Source organism: Lynx rufus, unplaced genomic scaffold (genome assembly GCF_022079265.1).
Source record: "Lynx rufus isolate CCGP_SWC_20201006 ecotype Redwood Valley unplaced genomic scaffold, mLynRuf1.p SCAF_17, whole genome shotgun sequence".
Classification (NCBI taxonomy): Eukaryota; Metazoa; Chordata; class Mammalia; order Carnivora; family Felidae; genus Lynx; species Lynx rufus.
In genome coordinates this window covers 9,483,157-9,505,492 of record NW_025814831.1, presented here as the reverse complement: position 1 = coordinate 9,505,492, position 22,336 = coordinate 9,483,157, and the positions used below count along the sequence as shown (strand labels likewise).

General features: G+C 38.4%; 1 protein-coding gene across 5 annotated transcripts in view; it reads right to left on the bottom strand.

Annotated features, from left to right (window-relative positions):
• The window catches only part of ATG2B (autophagy related 2B), a 74,275-nt gene that overhangs the window by 29,645 nt on the left and 22,294 nt on the right, over positions 1-22,336 (bottom strand). For 3 of the 5 annotated variants that reach the window (XM_047080149.1, XM_047080150.1, XM_047080153.1), the window contains exons 7-24: positions 20,446-20,542; positions 20,003-20,188; positions 18,827-18,981; positions 18,627-18,732; positions 17,251-17,512; positions 15,878-16,028; positions 14,950-15,042; positions 14,621-14,809; positions 12,098-12,371; positions 11,173-11,275; positions 9,127-9,319; positions 8,710-8,852; positions 3,949-4,106; positions 3,375-3,547; positions 2,717-2,867; positions 1,534-1,733; positions 1,284-1,364; positions 7-113 (exon numbers count right to left, since the gene is read on the bottom strand). In XM_047080149.1, coding sequence (XP_046936105.1) covers positions 7-113; positions 1,284-1,364; positions 1,534-1,733; positions 2,717-2,867; positions 3,375-3,547; positions 3,949-4,106; positions 8,710-8,852; positions 9,127-9,319; positions 11,173-11,275; positions 12,098-12,371; positions 14,621-14,809; positions 14,950-15,042; positions 15,878-16,028; positions 17,251-17,512; positions 18,627-18,732; positions 18,827-18,981; positions 20,003-20,188; positions 20,446-20,542 — 2,822 coding nt within the window. The remainder of the gene's footprint in view (positions 1-6; positions 114-1,283; positions 1,365-1,533; positions 1,734-2,716; positions 2,868-3,374; positions 3,548-3,948; positions 4,107-8,709; positions 8,853-9,126; positions 9,320-11,172; positions 11,276-12,097; positions 12,372-14,620; positions 14,810-14,949; positions 15,043-15,877; positions 16,029-17,250; positions 17,513-18,626; positions 18,733-18,826; positions 18,982-20,002; positions 20,189-20,445; positions 20,543-22,336) is intronic. The other 2 variants (XM_047080152.1, XM_047080151.1) reach the window with 2 other exon arrangements.

Below are 22,336 nucleotides of genomic sequence, written 5' to 3'. Positions count from 1 at the left end.
ACTAACCTATAATCAAGTGCACAGCTCCAGAGATGAACGTGAAAAGTTGTAAATGAAGTTGGAGGATTATATCCCAGGACAGGTTCATCAGCAATATTCAAGAAGTATAAAATCTATAATCACAAAAATATTAAATGCCCTGCTTTAGAGGAAAAAAAAAAAAGTTTTGATAGGATATCCTTAATACCAATGTAAAATAAAATATCTCACAGAAAAAGCAACCGTTTATTGGAAAAATCAAAGCTAAAAGTAGAAAATCATCATTTTGAAGGAATTCATTTCAAAACAGTATTTGCAAAACTAGGGTCTGAAATGATGAGAGAGGCCCATCTGACAACTGCAATGCTACAGAAGTCTTGGAAAAATCCTATCTTATGAAACTGAAGTACGTATGATATACTTTTACATTATTTTGCCAGAGACAATTCTCGAAAAAAATAAATTTTGCTAAAGACTGCTTACGCTCCGCCTGGTTTTCTACACAATCCATTTTCGGGAAAAGTTATTTTTCCCTACATTATACCTCACTCAGTCTCAGTCTCTCTTACCGACATCCATTCTCCCATATTTCTATCTAAATAGGGTTAGACTAACCTCTCCCTTACAACCGAGTTCAGCGTTCACCCCAACTGTCTCTTTCCCCTCACCACACTGTTCTAAGCCTCCTTGTGTTCCCTAAATGCTTTTATGAAAGCTCTCTGAAAACTTTCGAGTATGAACTAATTTATTATTTTCAGAGGAAAGGAAAAAGTTCCCCTTTCTAAGGAAAATGAACAAGAATCATTGTACAATTCTCACATAGAAAAGAAATTAACCAACTGTTATTTCATTAATCAAACAGTTGTTGCACTGGAAATTAATTACAAAAATCATTCTAAATGCCTCAAAGCATGTTACTGGCCTAGGGAATCACTCTGCAATCACTCTGAAATATACCTTAAGGAATACAGGGTTAGAAGTGCAAGTCAATACACCATTCATCTCTTCTCCATACCAGGTGCTCTAAGATTCTGGGTCACAGAATCCCTTCCCTTAAGTGACATACACGATAACTCTGTCTGTGGGAGATTTAGGGTCCAAACTTTAAGGTAAAAAAAAATCAATTTCGTTCTGGAGTGGTGATGATATTCCACTTCCTGACCTGAGAGGTGGTTATTTGGGAGTGTTTACTCCAGGGAAAACTCAGTGAGCACTGCTCCTTTATGATCTGTGACTTCACAGTGTGTATACTACATGTCAGTATGAAGTCAGAAGGAGACCAATACGCGTAACAACTCTCTTACCTGTTCGTGCCAGCTAAGCCCAGAAGGAAGCATCCTGTGCTGGAGTGTGGCTCCTTTCAATCCTACAGCAATGAGAAATTCCTACACACAACAACACGAAGAATTCCATTTACCACCTATGTAACCCTCTAAATCAAAACTTGAAAAGTTTTTCTAAGGGAAAAAATGTGTTGCCTTTTATGCAATCACTTGGAGCTAGGAATCAAAGGAATGGCAAGTACATAATGGTACAAAAATACAAAAGACAAACCTTTGTATTGGACTCCGATTTATCAGACAGTATTTTAACTGCGACAGAGAGCATATTCGAAGTGTCACCTCCAACACCATCTGAAGCAGCTCTACTGAGGCCATCTTCTTCAGAGGAATAAATAGTTGGTTCCAACCAATGCGGGCGGGTTGAACTGGGCAGTCGTGTTTCTGTGGGAAGACTCACTCCATCCACTATGCCTACATCCACAACGAGATGACGACATAACGAAATGATCATCTGAAATTAGTTCAGACTTTCACAACTCAAAACAAAACTCTATATACTTCCATTGACTATAATGACCAAGAACCAGCTTGACATTAATAATCTGTATGTCTCTGCTAATGTTGGTATGAATGACGGTACTCAAGAAAAAAATTAAGATAGGAAATGCTAGGAAAATTAAATTTAAACAGAAAAATCTGATAAACATTAAGACTGTCCAAGTACTGTTTTCTACACTTAGAAGAAAAAAAAAAAAAAGAATGTTGCAAATATCTTCTATTGACAAGGTAACAGGGAATGTGCTCACAGGATGGTAAATTCTGTATCTGTTACCACAAGGAGATACTGTTTGAGAGTAACGACCATAAAGTCTTATCAACTCATCGGTGGATAATAAGATATGGTATATCCATAAAATGGAGTGTTATTCAGCAATGAAAAAGGATAAAACACCATCACACCTGGATGAGGCTTGGAAACAACATGACAAATGAAAGAAGCCAGTCACAAAAGACCACATACTGAATGATTCCATAAACATACAGAATACATAAATCCACAAAGCAGATCAGAGGTTATTTAGTGCTGGGCAGGGTGAAGGCTATGGGAGGGGTACAGCTAAGGGGTACCTAGTTTCTTTTAGGGGTGATGAAAACATTCTAAAGTTGACTGTGATGATGTTGCAACAATTCTGTGAAATAGTAAAAGCCAATGAAATGTAGAGTTTAAATGGGTGAAATGGATGGTACATGAATTGTATCTCAATAAAGTTGTTGCCCCAAAAAACATAAAGTCAACTCCTAATGTACAATAAGCATCACTTTGCCAATGGAATCAGACCACCCCACAGAAAAAAATTTCTATTATCAGAGTTCTGTTCTCAATAGATTTTGTGAAATAAAATTTAAACCGGTCTAAACAGAAGCGAACAACACACACATGAAACGTGTCCTACCTTTGTGGTATAGACTGAAACTGCTAGAATGAAGGCAGATGTAGTGCTTGTCATCAAAACCTTCGTATTTTGTCACACAAAACAAGGAACCACTATTGAACTCTAACCAGAATTCACCATGCTTGTTCTCCAACAGATCTCCATTATCTTGCTAAAAAAAAAAAAAAAAAAAAAAAAAAAAAGATCAGAAAAATACAGAAGTCATTATTTACTTGCAGAAAAGGAAGAATGACCCTTGGGTTGCTCCTTCCTGATTCAGCTTCGAAGTTCCTCCCATGTGGTGGCAACTGGTCTGATTCTGGAACCACCCACCACAGTGGTATTAAAAACTGAGTAATTAAATGCTGGTGGGGCCTCTTCTGCCAAATGAATCCCTGTCCTTCATCCGCCTTTGTAACAGATAAAATTTCTAGCGATCACTGCAGGAGCAGAACCAGCATTTTTGCCAAAAGGACCATGTAACACTTGTCTTCTGATCTGCAGTGACAGCTCGTTCCCCAAAGCTGCGGTCACCAAGTCACCGTGGAGCGAGAGCCTCACGACACTGATCTTCCCCAGGCCCGAGGCAACCTCCCACTCCCTCGATGACTGCATGTATGGATCAGAGGAGATTTGAAATAAGATACACTTGAAACACTCTGCATTTGCAAATCCTCACCTTTACTTCTGTGAACACTGCCATTAATCCATGATTAACACTCAGAAGAACTGAGAGAAAACTTTGTGAGTTCTTGTTCTGAGAGTCTAGTTTTTTTTTCCTACGGGAACGATAGTTGGGATCAAGGGTAGAGAAATACTGCAACGTCTCCTCCTCGGATCCACTTTCCTCATCTGCGAGAAACAAATGTCATAATTCTACGGTTCTGACAGTTATTAAAATAAAACAGTAACTGGAACATTATCACAATTCTTATCTTACAACCTGTTTTGTTCTTTTGTTTTTTTTTACCAAGAATCTGGCCTCACAATAAGAACGTACTTACTATATTGCTCTCTTTCCCAATGAACTTAAGACAACGTGTATGGTGTCACTATAAAGGCAACACGTTTCATTGATAATATTCTCAATATATAGATGAAAGTGGGGAAATACTGTAAGTTACTAAAAGATATTATAAAATACATTACGAGTAGAAAACAGCCAAAAAATATTTTAATGCCAATTGAGAAAGGGTTGCTAATTTACTGATAAACCAGGCATTTTAATTCCAAACAAATTTAAAATACATTACCATAGTGAACTGTAGATTTAAATTGACTACAACTATCTTTGTTGAAGGTATTAATCAGTTGACTGGCTACGGAAAGACCAATACCATATGAAATATTCTCAAATGTCTCCACTGGCGAAGGGGCAGTTGGTTCCCAGAGCAGCAAGTCGTTAAAGATCCTATTATAGACAGAAGTTGAAAAAATAAGGACATCACTCGTAGTTCCACTGAAGGTACACGACAGAACATGCCTTTAAGAAGTCACGTGAATAATAATTTTTCTAAATGGTGACACAGAAATTAGACCCTACAAAAAAAAAAAAGTTTTGTTTTTTGGTTTTTGTTTTTTTTAAACATCCATTACGTTCTTTCAAAGGAAAAAGCACTGGTATGGCGCTAGTGGGGGGCCGTGAGAAAGGAATCCGTACGATGAGATAACCTCATCAGCTATCTGCCTAGTTTTACCTGTGTGGTGTGCATACATCTAAATGCACTTTAAAGGAGGCAGTTAATTTAAAAACCCATGAGGAACAAGGGAAAACTGCTCCCACAGGAGAGCACTCTGCAAGCTGCAACACAGCACGCTCTGTCTCATGTGATGCCCCCCCATCCCACGGGGCAGCCAAGGAAGAACCATCACCCTCACTTCACGCTCGGAGAAGCTGCCTCCCACAGGCCACACAGCTGATCTGCGGGGGAACTGGGGCCACAGCCCACATCTCGTCCAGCTCTCTCCTCCATCGCTCACCGTCCCTAGATAAGTGCGTTCCCTCCCACAGAAAGAGCAGCTTCATTGGGGAGTGTGCAGGAGACCAAGAGTGCAAGTGAAACATGAGACCCTCTCACGAGCTGCGCAGCCAAGTCAAGACCGGTGACTAACGGGTTGATACGTGTCAAGCCAGGCGACCAACACATCCTCCTTTTTCAAAGAAATCTCTGTCCCTATTCTGATGCCCTTCTGTTCCTCCCCCCACCCTCATCACCCATGCTCTACATTTCCACGAAAACTCAGACTTTACAACATCCTCTCTGAAGCCTTCTGATCGATTTGGACCCCCAGCAAATCCTTCACAGATGTGACTCAATCATGGTGCCTACAACACTCTATTCTCTTGCTTCCCCTTCCTAGACTGCAGCCTCTCAGAGAGAGGGACGTAGGTCTTGGGCACCCTTCTATGTGCCTCACACAGTGACTGTCACGTAACAGGCACCAAGGGTTTGATGACTCACATGCAAGGACTGTCAAAAGCACAGACTCATCGTAAAGCCTAGTGTGAATACCAGCTAAGGTGCCAAGCCATGATGGCGCCCTGGCCCTTCCTGTGGGAAACCACTTGTCTAGGAATTTTCTGGGCCAATTCCTGAGCTTCTGCAGCCCTAGAAAGTATACACCAGGATGGAGTACTGTGACCCTCAGTAGACTGAAATCCCCACCCTGAAAGCTCTCCATCTGGGAAGCGTCATAGGTGAAGAATACCAGTGACACAGGCCAGAAATAGGTCTCATCCCAGACACAATGACAGCTGTGCCCCAAAACTGTGTGGTACTCATTGGCTTGCTGGCTTCTCTTGGGTATATTACTTATAGGACAAAGAAATGAAAGAGTCTAAACCCCGACCTTACTTTGAACTCCTATGTAAATAAATAACAAAGATATAAAAGGGAAAAAAAAAAACAAAATGAAGAATCTTCTCGGGAAATAACTCTTCTCTTACTTATTCCCCACAACTATTCTCTTATCTTCATAGGTTAAAGAGAAACCATCACTTTATCTAAAACCTGGAGTTCCTGGGAGGTGACCTGTAAAGATAAGTTTCATATGACTTTACATTTTCCTTAATTTACATGTTGGTCTAAACACAGTCTTGGTACCATTAATACTGCAAAACACGGGTGATGTTTCTAACACCAAGAAAGAAGACGCCTAAGATATTTAAGGACATATCACCATGGGCCTGTGGCTGTGAGCTTAAAATATAAGATGCTCAATAAATATCTGGTCTAAAAAGCTAGTGAAAATTCTTTTTTTTACATTCTATTCTAAAGGACTTTTGAAATAGAAAAAACGGTCCCGTACCTGAGACTGTGTGTCTAAACAGGGCCAGATGACCCAGGCACTGAGGGAATAAACCAAGATCTTAAATGTGTGAAGTTAAGGCAACGTTGGTTATAACTCCTGGTCAGAGTTATGTTTTTAGATGTACAAAAATTAAAAATAAGAATAAAAGTTATACTATAATATATAATAATACACATTACATAATACATTAATTATATTATATTATATTATATGTATTTTATGTTATATATTATAGAATACATAACAGTATAATACAGAACATATAATTATATAATTAAAAGGGCAATATTGAAACATTTAGCAAAACTCAAATGGGGTCTGAGGACTAGGTAGCGCCAAGTATCAATTTTCTCACTTTGATGGCTGAGTTACAATTATGTAGAAGAATGTCCTTGTTTGTGGGCAGTACACACCCAAGTGCTCAGAGAGCCTCAGGCCAGCAGCTCAGTCTCAAAGGATTCAGGAGAAAAAAAAAAAGCTCTTTGTGCCATTTTCTGTTAAGCTGGAGAATATTTGAAAACTTTGATATTAACTTCAAAATAAAAATATACATATTCACAGCCAAATAAGGAGCAAAGAATTCACAGCCCGGAGAGCTTCGTTCGATATGTGACTTATAAGATCCACAAGGTAAGGGAACACTTCAGTATTTACAGAACTGTAGGCATCTGACAGCAGAAGTGGGCAGAGTGAGGCACGACAGAAATGCTCTTCGGCAACCCCCCATGTAACCCATCCTCAGAAGAACAGATACTCTCTAGCACCCCGATGGGAGCAGTCACCTGCCCCACGTGCCATGCTGACTGATGTCCCCCATATGCTGACTGCTGGCTCCTTGGGACTGCTCTCCAGCACACCGGAGAATGCTGCTCCCACCAGGCGAGCTCGACGTTCTGTGTATTCACCAAGTGTCACTGTGTCTGGCCTCAAATGTGCTCATCCCAGCTGTATTTATTGCTGTAAGTAGATTTTAATAAAATAGTGTGCTAGCAGATGACTTTTAAGTATATAGACTGAAAAAATCTTAAAATCCAAGGATTTTGCACTCAGATTACTTTGAAACTGTTCAGAAATTAAAAACTGCAGACAAAACCTTTTGGGTTATACTTCTGTAAATCCTCCAACCAAGGACTCATGTTAAAAAAAAAAAACAAAAAACCTGGTCTTGTATTTAAAATGTGGTAAATGAACAGATTTATAAATTGAATTTGTTTAAGATGCATATTTCTGTTCTGATCTCCCAATTTAACCAACAGCCACCTGCTTGAGCAAATGCAGAAAGTGTAAGAAATGGACTAAGCCCTCTGACCTCTGGGCTGGACTTTGAACTAATCTTTCATTTTTCTGTCTCAGCCTTACACATCCGTGAGCTCTTAGTTATTTCGCAACTATAAAAGAATGGTTGAGAGATCAGTGGTTTCCAAACCTTAGATCATGTGTAAACCCCTAACAGCTAAAAGAAAAACCTGTAAAAGCCTTCTGATGTGTCTATAAATTATATGCTTCAATTTATACATTATGAATATTTTAAAGCAAATATATAAATTTTATAAGACTTTTTAAAAAGTTAAACAGAAGAACATTCTCTTCCTGCATCTCAATGGACTGTCCTATGAACCTATCTCATCATCAAGACAACTGAACTTGGTGGATCTTTCTTGAACTTAAATTTTCTAAGATCAACAGTCTTGGGTAGGCAATAAGGAGATCCAGAGCATATTATTAGTAACAGTTAAGGAATAAAGGGCCAGGGATATCTGATACCAAGTAAATGTACAGCAGAAACAAAGGTGGCGCTTCTGAAAATAAAATAATAAAATAAAATAGTAAAAATGAGAATAGCATGTTTACATATGGGAAGCTAGTGATGACAGACACTAAGAACATCTTTTTCTAGGCCATCTTTCAGGTATGCTATAGAAGAGATTCCTTCAGTGTATAGGAACGAGGACAGTGACAAGAGGACTACTGAGTGCTTACTATATGCTAGGCAGTATTCTCAGAACTTTCCAAGTACTGTATCATCTAATCCTCTATACAACGCTTTGAGACAGGTATAAGTATCACCCGCTTTTTTTTTTTTTTTTTTTTTTTTTATAGATGAGGAAACTGAGCTTGGGGAGGCCAGGTAAGCTAGGAAGGTCTTCAGAGGCTAGGATATTTCAACTCTAGAATCCCATTTACTTCAACATATTTGCTTGGTATGTATATTTAAGGATATTTATAATTAATTTAAACTGTTACATGCAAACTGACAAGTTTGAATTGTAGAATTCTAACAGGATGCTTTTTTAAACTCTGAAAAAAGATGCTCCTTACACAAAGATTCTAGGATTCTGACTCCACCCTAGCACCTGCTGGCCCTCCATCCAGGACCTCCCAACTCTTTTCATGTCACTGCACACACAGAAGACATATTTTCTCAGTACCCTGTGGTAAGGTGACAGCAGCCAGCTAACGACGGTGGAGGAAATAAACATTTCACACACAAGTAACCGAGTTACCAGGCACACCGGTTAGGAAACTCTGCTGTGACAACAGCCCACTGTAACGTTAAGTTTCATAATCAACAGCACACAAGGTACCCAGAGACGGCAGATAATATTAAAGCAAGGAAAGAAAAGGGGGAAGTGGGGAAACAGGGAGGCAGTGAGGCAGAAACGTCCAATCCCAAAGACTCAACTGAATGCGTTTAAACTCACCTATTATACAGCTTCTCATAAAAACTTTTATTAGGTAGTGTTATATGAGTGCTGGGTAATGTAAGTTCCAGCACATAGTGAGAATTGCTGATTGCTTTATCCTGAAACTCTGTCATTTCCACAGGGTCTCCTGGCATCACCATCTAAAATAGAATAGTTGGGTGCAAAAAAAGCATCAAATGACCATTTCGTATTTAGAATTAAGAGTAGCATCTTCTCGCCCTATCCATAGGACTTGGTATGTGAGCAAGTTAACAAACACATAATCACTTTTAACCAAGAAAGAAATAGGTATTATTCAGTCTTGGCGTTAAAAACCTAGTAAACGTAGTATACAAAGTACTTTTTAAAAATAATGAAAATGATTGGTACGTGATGGAGGATAATCCCTTCATTGCCTGCTCACTTTTATTTTACCTGCTCATTTTCAAACATGACTCTGCGAGAAGAAAAGGGAGATGGGGCTGGTCTTCGCAGATCACAAACATCCTTTAGGGAATGAGCACCTCCTTCCTCTTCTTCCTGATAGCGGCCATCACTCTCTTCTTCCTCGGCTGCTATCCTCTCCAAAATGGAATGCATGGCTGGCGGATTTATTTTCAGTACAATTCTGACAGCAAAGACAATTTAAAAACTCAAGGTCTCAGTGGAAACGGCAAAGCTTTAACTTTTCTGCACACTGACACAAAAACCACTGACAATAGCATTCAGCTTCTCTACGAAGTCTAGTTATTGACACGTAACCACTTCGGAGTGTGTTGTAACTTCGAAGTACAGAAGTAAATAAAACAGGGGCATTACCATTTTATACTTGGCTGACAGAAAAATCTGATCTTTTGAGGACACAAGGTGATCTGTAAATTTCACTAAGAGCCAACGAATTTTACCTAAGAAGTCTATTTAGTATCACGAAACCAAATGCTTCTGGGGTTCTGCTATCATGGAACACTTGCTTACCTAAGAGACCTTACATTCTAGAAACTGTTCAAATGGAAAAGGAGATAAGGGAATAACCTAGAACTGCGACGATGAAGTAATTCTTTCCTTCAGGAATTTCAATCATGAAAGGCTTGCAGGGTTGCCTTTGTATGGAAGCTACAAACCGGGAATAAAGGAGCTGATGCCCTCGGCCCCTCCCTTCCTCCTCCCTGCTCCTCACTAGTAAAGGATCTGCAGTCTGCCCTTCGACACCGCTGTGAGGAGGCCTGATGCCCTCAAGCAAAACAGCTGTCGTGCATCTATAATGGGTTTTCCCCTAAGTAGGTGGTGCCGGTTGGCTCTAGTGACGAACAGTGACCAATGTTTCCTAATTTTGATATTCTAATAGAAAATGTGCTTCCAAATTAACTGAAGTAGATCCATTTCTTATGCTGGAAACTCATACAGTAAACTGCTCATTACCAGGCACGAACTGATCACGCCTAAGAGCCTGCAAGGCCTGATATACTGGGGGCAGGTAAAAATGGCGCTAAAGAAAGACCGTTTTAATTCTCAGGTTTCAAATACTCAGTTTTCAATATAACAAAAAGTCATTATTTCAAGTAAATGACATCCTTTCAAACATATCAAAGCCCACTATCAGGCCATCAAGTTAAATAATAATCTTGTTCCAATATCTACTGAGTAACAAGTGTGTTAAGGAATAATCAGTAGCCTATAATAAATATAATTATTTTATTAATTCTAAGAAATCCTGAAGTAATTTTTGACATCCACCTGTACACTAGAATCACCTGATGTAATTCTGGACTATCCTGATGCCCACGCTCCATCCCAAAATCTCAGGGTGGGGTCCATGAATCAGTATCTTGTAAAAGCTCCCCAGATTTGTAAAACGCTGTCACGGACTTTTTTTGAAAAAAAGAGATCACGGACTAGAAGATTCATCTGACGACTAACCAAATGATGCCACATGACTCTTCGCCTGTAGCCCTGAATGATTTTTAAAACAGTTACGGATTCTTCTGTCCCTCTACTTAAACTGGGTAACTTGAGACCAGGGAATACACTTTAAACTTCATCTCTCACAATAAAAACAGACACCTTTCATCATGGAGTAATACACTCAATATGGATTTTTATTTTATTATTTTTTTTAACATTTATTTGTTTTTGAGACAGAGAGAGACAGAGCATGAACAGGGGAGGGGCAGAGAAAGAGGGAGACACATTCTGAAACAGGCTCCAGGCTCTAAGCTGTCAGCACAGAGCCTGACGCGGGGCTCGAACTCACGGACCGTGAGATCATGACCTGAGCCGAAGTCGGACGCTTAAGCGACCAAGCCACCCAGGCGCCCCTCAGTATGGATTTTTAAATTGATTTTGTCCATCTTCCTCTGAGTTCTCGCATTAAGGGAGAGTATTTTTAAATTCATAGCCAAAATGTCAATTAAAAGTGCTACAGCGATTTATTCTAGAAACAATAGTCTCACTAAATGTCTATCATATACATCTGGTACTCACCGTGGCCAGTCAAAGTCATCTGATGATGCTGTATCTCCATCTACCCCACTAGACACATGGAAAAACTTAACAGATGATTCTCCTTTATCTTCCTGGAATGACCCTAATAAAACAAGACTGATTCACTAAAATGCATTTCTTTTCAAGTGCTAAGAGTAAAAGTAGTTTCCTCCTTACATAAGCAAAGGTCCTCTGGATGAGGGACACAGTGCAACATTAAGTTGTACAGCACTTATTCTTTTGTCCCTGTTTCATGGGTACATGTGGGGAGACAGGATGAGCAGATGAACTAAAGATGATGTTTTCTGCCCAAACTCAAATTCTTAAGGCTCCAAGTTTAATGTGTAAGGTACATAATCATGACAGTAAATACAGCAGGTGCCACTTAGTGAGTGTCACTCAATGATTATTCTACACAAAAGTTTATGCAGCTCATCTAGGAACACAGGGATAATAACTATATTTCTTAAACGCTTTGTACCAAGCATTGTAAGAATTCCCTCCGTTCACAATAACCAATGCGTGATTTTTCAGTCCATTTTACAAAGAATGACTTTCCTCCAGAATACTGTTTCCTACCACTGTCGATTAGATCAGATAACGCCTAAAGGCCCTTTAATGAAGTCATAATCAGCAAATCAACTGTAAATATCTGTAAAGATGTGTAAAACTCAGAACAAGGGAAAAGAGACTTTACAACATTCCCCTGTAGAAAAGTACTTTAACGAAGTGAATAATCATGCTTAGTAACTAAAACAAAAAAATAATTGTATCCCATATTGGTATACAACACTGGAAAAAAGCCATTCCTCTTGTTTTCTAACGGTGTCTAATGTTATTAATATTGCGGACTGTCAGACTTTTTCATGTTTGTTTCAGTAGCGGTTATTTCTGGTCTGGCTCTTACAGGCACGTTCAATCTTACCAACTAGTTCTCTAAAGGTAAGTTCCAATTTAATCTGTTCTGGGGTTGATCCTCCTATAAATTCAGTCTTAAATTCTAGATCTGTGAATGCTAAATGAAGGATCTCCTTCTGAAGCGACTTCTTGAACCACGGTCCTCTTTCCTGATCTGACCGAAGATCGGGTATTGGGAAGCGGACAGAAAGGTTTAATGCCGGTGTGGCAACCTGGACTGATATCCGACAATTTGCAGGACTGTGTGAATCATCCAGAAATACTTCGGTGAAAGCCTTGTGCTAAAACACAAAATATCAAAAATACACCAAAATGTCAAATTAAGTAAATAAGCACAAACGATGTTAGTATTCAACAATATGTATAATCACTACTTCCTCATTCAGTATAAAGCATTAAAATAAAATTCAAATTAACTACTACCATGTTAATTTAGAGTAATGGAATTTTATAATGTAACAGCTATTGACAAAATTCCAAATTACTGGCAAAAGTTAAATCCTCATATCAAATCAGTCAAAATAAAAACTGAACCAAAGACACAGGTGCTATAGATGCATACATATATTAGTACAGACTAAAAAAGGACAGTGTGTAAAGTAGGTTATCAATAAGTCCAATACAGTTAAAAATCAACTTAACTTCCAATACGAAGAATCTGTCTACCACTATGCTACTTCAAAGGCTCAATGTGAAATTAGATACATTGAGCCAAATGCAAAGGCCCATCCATCCCTGACTCAATTCTGTATTTCCAGGCCGAAGCCCAGAGCCTGGCACAGTGTAAGTTCTAAATATTCACCAGATGACTCACTCTGAGCTCCCATCCAACCCAAGTGTATAAGCCCATCAAATGGCTCTTAGAAACCAAGACATGTATGTACCCTTTACTCAAAACCATGTTACAACAAAAGTATCAAAGAACATGCCCTTCAGATAAAAGTCTGTTTTTTTTGTTTTTTTTTTCCTAAAATGCATTGAAGCTTATAAAGCTTTAGTCCAGGGGTGCCTGGGTCGCTCAGTCAGTTGAGCATCCAACTTCGGCTCAGGTCATGACCTTGTGGTTTTTGAGTTCAAGTCCCACATCGGGCTCTGTGCTGACAGCCCAGAGCCTGGATTCCACTTCGGATTCTGTGTCTCCCTCTCTCTCTGTTCCTCCCCCACTTGCATTTCTGTCTCGCTGTCTCTCAAAAATAAAGAATAAAAAAAAAAAAAGCTTTAGTCCAGACTACACTGCAGGTGAGAACACTCCCCCCTACTTCTAGTCTAACCTCCCAGATTAGAAAGTCCCCTTCTTACCCTAGACTTGGATTTTTTTTTAATTTTTTTTTTAATGTTTATTTATTTTTGAGACAGAGAGAGACAGAGCATGAATGGGGGAGGGGCAGAGAGAGAGGGAGACACAATCGGAAGCAGGCTCCAGGCTCTGAGCCATCAGCCCAGAGCCTGATGCAGGGCTCGAACTCACGAACCGTGAGATCGTGACCTGAGCCGAAGTCGGACGCTCAACTGACTGAGCCACCCAGACGCCCCTAGACTTGGATTTTTAACACACCTATCCTTTCTCTCCCCTATTGGACTTTGTAATACTAACCCCTATTCTCAGCAAAAATAACCCAAGAGATTAAGCCATCATCTTGGTACATCTACAGCCAACGGTAAACACGCACACTAGCCCCACAGAACTTCAAATAATTAGCAATTGGTGACAACAAAAATTAAAGAACGCTGATTTAATGCGAATGCCCACCACTAACTGAGGGAGAAACAAGTAAGTAGAAAAATAGCTTTTCCCTTTTCTTTTTAAACCAAAGTTGTCTATATCTGTTCCCGGTCCTTATAGCGCCCGAATTCCAGCCCCAAAATTCCTAACGGATTTCTTGCAAATCTGACTTACTTGCTTAGAAAAGACACCAAGCACCAGACAGATCTAAGTAAAGGTGACCTAATGCGATGCCCAATAACCCAATACTATAAATTAAATTCCCACCTTCACAAGTGTATCTTTCATCATATGGGCTACATTTTACAGGTAGACCAAGTAGTTTGCTAAATGCGTGAATGAGTTTTGCACAGATATTGTAATTGAAATTTATAAAATTTGGGCAAACACAGAAAAGGAAAGGGAATCTAATGCCACACTCTAACATAATCAATGCTACCAACTGGTTCAGTTCTATCCATTCTTTTTCTATACCTCAAGTTTATTTACACAGTGGTCACAAAAGTTTATGTGGAGTAACACGTTCCACTTTTAATACTCCTTCATGAGCTTTCTTCATGTGGCCCGTCTTTATAACCATCATTCAAAATGGCCACGAAAGTATTTGACTCCATATATTAGCAAAGTGTATTCAGCTAGTCTATCACCTAGGCATTAAAGTCTTCATTTTTCATTATTATGAATGATGTTGTTTTAATAATAGGTGCTAATTAAGCTATTAAGAATACTTAAGCCCAGAAATGATCCCAATAAGCCCATTAGCTAGCTATACTTACGATTAGTATTTGCAATGTTCTGAATACTTACCAGACTAATAGGTTTATTGTAGGACGTATACATGTGAGATGCCATCATTTCCACTGTAGTAAGTTTCTGTGGTTGAAGCAAGGAATTTAATCTGTCCACAATACTGATATCCAGCTCGCAGAACACTGGACTTAACTTAATTTGTAATTCTGCCTTCTGAGGAACAGAACTAAGTCTTGCTTGATTACCCTTAAAAAAAAAAAAAAAAAAAAAGGAAAACATTAATATAACCACTAATACCACAAAATGAAGTAAAAACCTTATGACTGTGAGAAAATACATATCAAATGAAAGTTTACAGGTGGTAATCACATAAAAAGGCCTCTTACCTGGGGTCCTTTATTCTCAGAATGCTTATAATGAAGCTGAAGACACACAGGGAGATGGGAATCAGTCCGCTCTTTGGAATGAAACATTAAAAGCTTACAAAGAAAGACAAAGATAAATTAAATGTAAGATATTAAACTATCATTAATTTCATGAATTAACAGAGGTGCTAATATAATAGTGGGAAAAGCTTAAGCTTTTTGAAGTCAAGAAAAAGGGAGTTTACATTTCATTTTGGGCTCTTACAAGCAGCGTGAATCCTAGACAAGTTAGTTCACTACTGGGATACTTAGGATCTCATCTGCAAAATGTACCTGAGAATTCAAGTAAATTAATGCCCAAGAAAGTACTCTGAAAATAAAATAACGTACAAAGTAACAACAATAAATGTTATCATGAATAACTTTGGAAAGTTTCTCTAGAACAGGTTTTAGAATTAGAAAAAAAAAAAATGAGACTACTAATAAATGAACAAAAGACATTTTGCTGGTATTAAACAGTGCTTCTTAGCACACTGCAGGCATTCAGTATTTGTTGAATGGCAGAAATCTTCTGAAATTAATGGTACTTGGAAAGTTAGTGAAATGAAATCATCAGTCTCATAATCTGCCTGCCACTTTAAAACAAGTCAACTCTAAATTAAGAGGTCTAACAGACTCTTACAATGACCTTGACTGCCGTACATTAAAATGTTCAACAGGGACACCTGGGTGGCTCAGTCGATTAAGCATCTGACTCTTGGTTTCAGCTCAGGTTACGATCTCACAGTTTGGGAGACCGAGCCCTATGCGTTGTCCGCATGGAGCCTGCTTCAGATGCTCTCCCTCCTCTCTCTCTGCCCCTCCCCTGCTCGTGCTCTCTCACCCTCTCTCTCAAACTTTAAGGAAAAAAAAAAAGGAAGAATCTAAAGAAAAAGTATCTAGCATTTACCTCTGTGTAGTGAGGAGGAACAGAATGAAAATCAGTTGGAAACAGGCACTCCAAAAGTTCCATTTGCCCAATGGACATATCCGTACTAAAATATCGGGAAGCTGATCTTTGTCTTTGTTCATAGGACACTTTGATGCCAGTACCTATAAATCTATTATAAAAAATGAAGCATTTAAGAGTATTCATGTACTTCTAGATTAACCAATGTGTTAAAGAAGAGTACACAAGTGTTGTTAAAGCACAATTATCCACCTATCCTGACAGGTTCAAGTTGTTAGTGATAACTAATATTCCTAAGGGTATTAACCAGCAAGACTGCTTCAAATTTCCCATTCCCTGACATAAGAAAGCAGTTCCATCATCAGGAAATTATCCAGGATATATTTATTTCCCAACACTGACCTTTGTTCTTTGACATTTTAAAATTTACACTGCAGTGGACAAAAACTTTCATATCTGTAAAATATACGTAATAGATTCTTAAAATTGTCTAAAAGCCTCATGCAATATTTTTAAAACTTCAGTCAGGGGATCTCAAGTGTAAGCTCGTTTCCAGTTGTTGCTGCTTTTCTTATATTTCCTACTGGCATATATTTGAAACCCTGTCAAAAATGGGGGTGGGGAGAGGTTTTTACAATTTTATTATAAATACTATGGTCCTCACCATAGAGTTTCTTTTGCTATGTATAAAAACTACTCTGTATAGTAACTGTTAATACTTAAAGTTAAAATAAAGGGCCAAACTGTTTTCTAAAAATACTAATGTATGTGCCTAAACTATCATTTACAATATGAAAGATCACTTTGTTAAACAATATTTACGTATTAAGAATATCATACTTACAAATTTAATCATCTCCTCACCTAGTAGGACTCAACTCATGAAAAGATCACTGGCTATTTGGACGGCTTTAATTTTTTAAAACAGAAGTTGAAAGTGCAGGATCCAGGCTCAAGATTAGCCTTGGTGCTGTCCCCCTCCCCACGGCAGAGGACTGGGGCACATCCCTTCTCATGAACTCACTCCACTCCTACCACCACTGCCATCTCTGCTGAGCCACTGACAGTAGGAACTATTTTTAGGATTATAATGGTGTCACTATTTTAACTGGCCAAATGTGGTCGAAAAAACTTGTCAAGAGCAGAGAAAACTCCAGATTATCTCAATCTTCTATGTGAATTGTTTCACGTGGCAACTAACCTGAACGAGAGATTCTATGGTAAGCATGTCTGCAGCACTGAAAGAAACCTCACTCATTCCCTCGTTTCCAAGTAAAATGGGAATTAGAAAAACAAATGGTGATAGGTAGACACAAAAGCCCACATCATCCGGTTCTTTTCCAAGGAGCATTAATAAATACGAGAGAATTTACCTAAGGTGATCGTGTTTGCAAGCTTCGGCAAATACTGCTCGGAAAGACTTCAAATCATCTGCTGAAAATCTTGCTGGGTCAATCTTTTCTATGCAAGTAAAAAAAGCTATTGCCAAAGGTGTCAATGGATTAAGGTTCAATGACGTTTCAGGTGGAGACAAAGGATCGATGTGAAGCACAGAGATGGAGAAGGTTCCCACAGCTAGTCTAAAAATAAGTTCAGGCCTGGATTCATCCACTGAAACAGATCTAGATGGGAGAGCTGGAACACATGGGTTAAAATGAGATACATAAAATACTTAAAAATAATCCATTATATCAAAATTATAAAACATTTACTCGTGTTAGTTTAAAAATTTTTTTCAATGTTTATTTATTTTTTGAGAGACAGAGAGTGGGGGAGGGGCAGAGATAGTAGGAGACACAGAATCCAAAGCAGGTTCCAGTCTCTGAACTGTCAGCACAGAGCCCGAATGCGGGGCTCGAACTCACAAACCATGAGATCATGACCTGAGCTGAAGTCGGACGCTTAACCGACTGAGCCACCCAGGCTCCCCTACTTGTGTTAGTTTTAAAAAACAGGTGATCACACGACAGTTCGAATGATATTTGATGTTAAACAAGATAAACTGTTAACTCTCTGCATTTTATATCCTGGATCCTTGATACACATATGGAGATGCCTGGCTGGCTCAGTCGGTAGAGCACAGGACTCAATCTCAGGTTTATGAGTTCAAGCCTCACGCTGTGCAGAGATTAAATAAATAAAACTTAAAAAAAAACAACAACAATGGGGAGTCTGGGTGTCTCAGTCCGTTAAGCAGCTGGCTCTTGATCCTGGCTCAGGTTATGACCTCACGGTTGTGAGACTGAGCCTGGCATCAGGCTCAGTGGAGCCTGCTTGGGATTCTCTCTTCTCTCTCTCTCTGCTCCACCCTTGCTCGTGCTCTAATAAATAAATCTTAAAAAAAAAAAAATACACACACATGGAAACAAAACTTTTGCAGTGATAAAACTGTATTGGAAAAGTCACAGATCAACCACAAGTTGCTCAAATTTTCCTGTAAGCCTCGTGTCTATTTCAAACCTGAGGTTCTCTTTCAAGAAAAGCGTCAGATGGTGGGTGAGACGCCTAAGCTGCGATAATAATATGAAACTTACACGCACTTTTTAATAAAAATATTTAAATACACAAAGACTACAAGTTCACATTTTCTTTCTAAATTTGGTTAAATGGCCTAGATCAAAAGAAAATCTTCTGAAGGGAAAGAAAAGCAGTGGCAGAATGGCATTTTCAAGAAAGAAACAATGTGTTTTAATTTTTAAATTTTCAAAAATTCTAGTGGCACTATCAACAAATGTCTTACGCTACGTACAAGTTTTCTGTAAAGCTGGTGGGGGCGCCAGGTTGGATGGCAATGCTGACCCTCTTACTGGCTGTTCTTTATGATGATCAAGGAAATCTCCCCACGTTGGCTGAAGCTGTAAAAGAAATTTTTTTTTAATCACATGAATAAAGCGTAGAATTTTAGAAGCCACTTTTCAAGCCGAGAGTAACAATTAAATAATACTTTACCACAGTAGCACTTAATGGAGATCCTGCTGGAGTATTTGTATATGTACTAGTTAACGACAACTCAAGGTCCACATTTGGAGGGTCTCCAAGGGGTGGAAGAGAAGAGAGACTATGGGACATGTCCATATCAGCCATGGAGAAGAAAACTTCTTCTTCTAGAGAGAATTAAACCTTGTCAATTGTGTAATTCATGTCTTTATAGTAAGTTAACATGTATTAATGTCATATTCTTCCTTCAGATTATCTGCAGTACGGCGATGCCCTAAAGTTTACATTACTTCCAGTAGGGTACTTCATTTGGATCCAAGATATAAATGGCATAATAAAAACTCGACCAAATACAAGTTAACAAAGTTATGCTATCCTACTGGGGAACTTGTTTTGTGGTTTTTTGTTTTTTTTTCCAAATATATGACATGGACTACATGGTATATTTTTAGGTGTCATGTGACAGTTTGGGAGTTAAAACCCAACTTTAAAATAGTATGAAGATCTTGCGATATCTGGTTTCATATGGATACAGCTTTTTCTTTAAAAACAAACCTGAATATATCATTTAGAATTCTATTTACCTTTCACTTTCTTCTTTCTGGAGGTTGTTTCACCCTGAGGCGAATGAAGTTTGTTATGGCCAAAATTGCTTGAATACGCTTTAATTTCTTAGTTTTTAATTTATTTAGTTCAACATTCTGTATTTAAAGTGATTCTTATTATTTAAGGTATTAGTGCTTAAATAAACATTGTAAAACACCTGTAAATGCCAGGTTTAGTTGGTAAAGACTATATTTACATATAATTGATAGAAGAGTAGAGAAAGGTTCCTAAAGGGATCTGCCATAAATCATTATACAAGTATGTAAGAATTTGACAAAATGAATAATTATCCCCAAATTATCTTTTGTGTATGCATTTTTGTGAATTGACTATCCTTAGAATAAAAAAAACAGAATAAATCATGACTTATGAAACAAGATTACACAATCAAAAAAAAGGTCCATGTGCCAGTGCATCACTGTAATTAATGACATGGTTAGATCAACTTACTAACTGAAACCTTCTTATAGCACAGCTCTTTTGTTCTTTCATTACTAAACTCCATTTCACAACAGCCAAATTGTTTACTCTGCTCTTTGATGACATTGTAGGAATCTAGTGTCAACGGTTTTAGTTGCTTACCACGGCTAGAAGGTGTCCGAGCAGATTCTGTCTCATAAAAGCTTTGCTCTGAAGATACACCCACGGAGAGGGAATCTTTTCTCAAATAATACCGGTTTAATTCCATCTGAATTCGATATTCGTCTTCCTGCTGCATAGGTCGGTTTTTTCTATCTTTATTACCTAATCCTATTTTGCTAGAATTTTCTGGAAGTATAGAAAGGAAAGCAAAGGAAAGCAAAACAGTAATTAAATCTGGAGTTAATCATCTCTCTCCCAAAACCCACTTGTTCAATACTAACAGCAACTTCATGCCAGTCAATTCAGAACTACCACTATTTAATATTAATCAGAAACCTATGCAGTAGTTTTAAGCAGCTAGCTAGAAATCATAGAATCTTTGATCTTAACTAAAAAATTTCAAAGTTAAAAATAATAACAGAGTAACCCGTTGCCATACTTGCCTGGTCCGGCAATAGCTGCTAACATATCCAAAAGCAAGTGCACCTGCCTCGGTGACAGGAATAGGTGAATAGAGTCTATCTGTCCATCAATATCCAACTTCAAAACAAAAAACAAAAACAAAACCACTCAGGATAAACACTCTTAAAACCTCATCACCACAAATCCCAGTATACTTTAATGCACGGAGATCAATACAGATTAGTCAGTCTTAAATTCTTTTACCTAAGATTCCATCCACGAATTCAGACAATCTAAATAAAAAGACTTATAGGCCATCAAACTGTTGTTCTAAGAGGGGAAATCGTCCCGAGAAATTCCATGTTGGCAAGTCCAACGTCACACTTTTTGTCTCTGTAAGCTTACTATAGAGTATTTAAGGTATTTGAGGCCTTAAGACACAGCCACTAAGAAAGAATGTCAAGTTAGTAGTACAGTTTTCCTTCCCAGCAGGACTTCAAGACTCGAGTCATAATCCTCAAAGCTGGAGTCACACCAATAGCAAATAAAGTTGGCTTTCCCAAGTTTGCCCACTTGCTAGCACAGCACTCGGGGACACTTGCCTATCAGCAGCGTGCCCTCCAGATGCCCCGTATTCCACAAAGCCCACTCCCCGCTAGGTAGGAAAGCATAAGCCACAGCAGAGATGCCAGTGGAGTTGGGCGATCAGGTGAACTGCCTTGCTCTTTTCCAAGTCTTTGTCCAATTTTCCTCCTAGAAATAAGAGCCCACCCAGTCCCGTCTTGATTCCCGTGGAGTATATTCTGACAAAAACAATTACTCCACTCTCTACACCACATTCTAAAAAGTTGAATATGCTATGGCCGCCTTACTTTTCATTCACCTCCTCTTAGTCCTAATGCTAACACTCCCATTATCTTTATGCCATTTTGCAATTTAAAAGGAATTCAATTAATAAAATACATTTATATTTGGAAAATGGCACCTTCCCCAGGGGAAAAAACAAATTTCCTCTGATTCTAAAAACAAAAAATATTGTATTATATAGTAACTCTGAGAAATGTCCATGATCTGAGAATATAACAACATTCTCCAATAATAACAATCATCACTATCACTTTTTGTTTTTGCTTTTTTAAGTGCTGGGGCACTATGCCCCAACCAGCATGGGATTCTCTCTCTCTGCCCCTCCCCCACTCATGCTTTTTCTCTCTCTCCGAATAAACAAACTTTAGCAAAAATTAAAAAATAAAGTCAAATAATTTCAAACTCAATATGACACGGTAACTGAAATGAAATCTCTATAAATTCAATACATACAAGTCCTCTATGTTCTTATATAGCACATTCCTGAAAGTACGTGCTAAAACTGAGTATGTGAACCATAAGGCTTACACACTATTTGGGGTGGGTACCAGTCTCAGAGAACTAAAATAAATAAATAAATAATAAAATAACATAAAATATCTTTCATAACATTTTGAACTCACAGTTGAAAGACGTGGGTCTAATGAACATCAGAGGGACTAAAGATCGGGCACTTTGAGCACCCCTAACCAATGCCATCTTTGTCTACACTGTATTGTTCATGAGATTTACATTTCTCAATGCTAACATCTAGAACTTTTATTTCTCCATTTAGTCTTCATTTTCATTAAATAAGAACAATATGTACTCAAAAATCAAGTTACTACCGCAAAAACAATTACCAGATAGGCGAGGAGAGTAAGATCCCCAAATATCACACACTGGCTGGCAATCATACCCTCATGCAGTGATTCCACGTGTTATTTGTCACCTAATACACAGATGTCCAAAAGCAACATCGAAAAGGCACTTATGCAAATCAACACGTAGTGTGCAAAAGTCTGGGTCTGCTCAAAGATCAAGTATATAAATGCTGAAAACTATATTTAATCAAAACAGAACTAT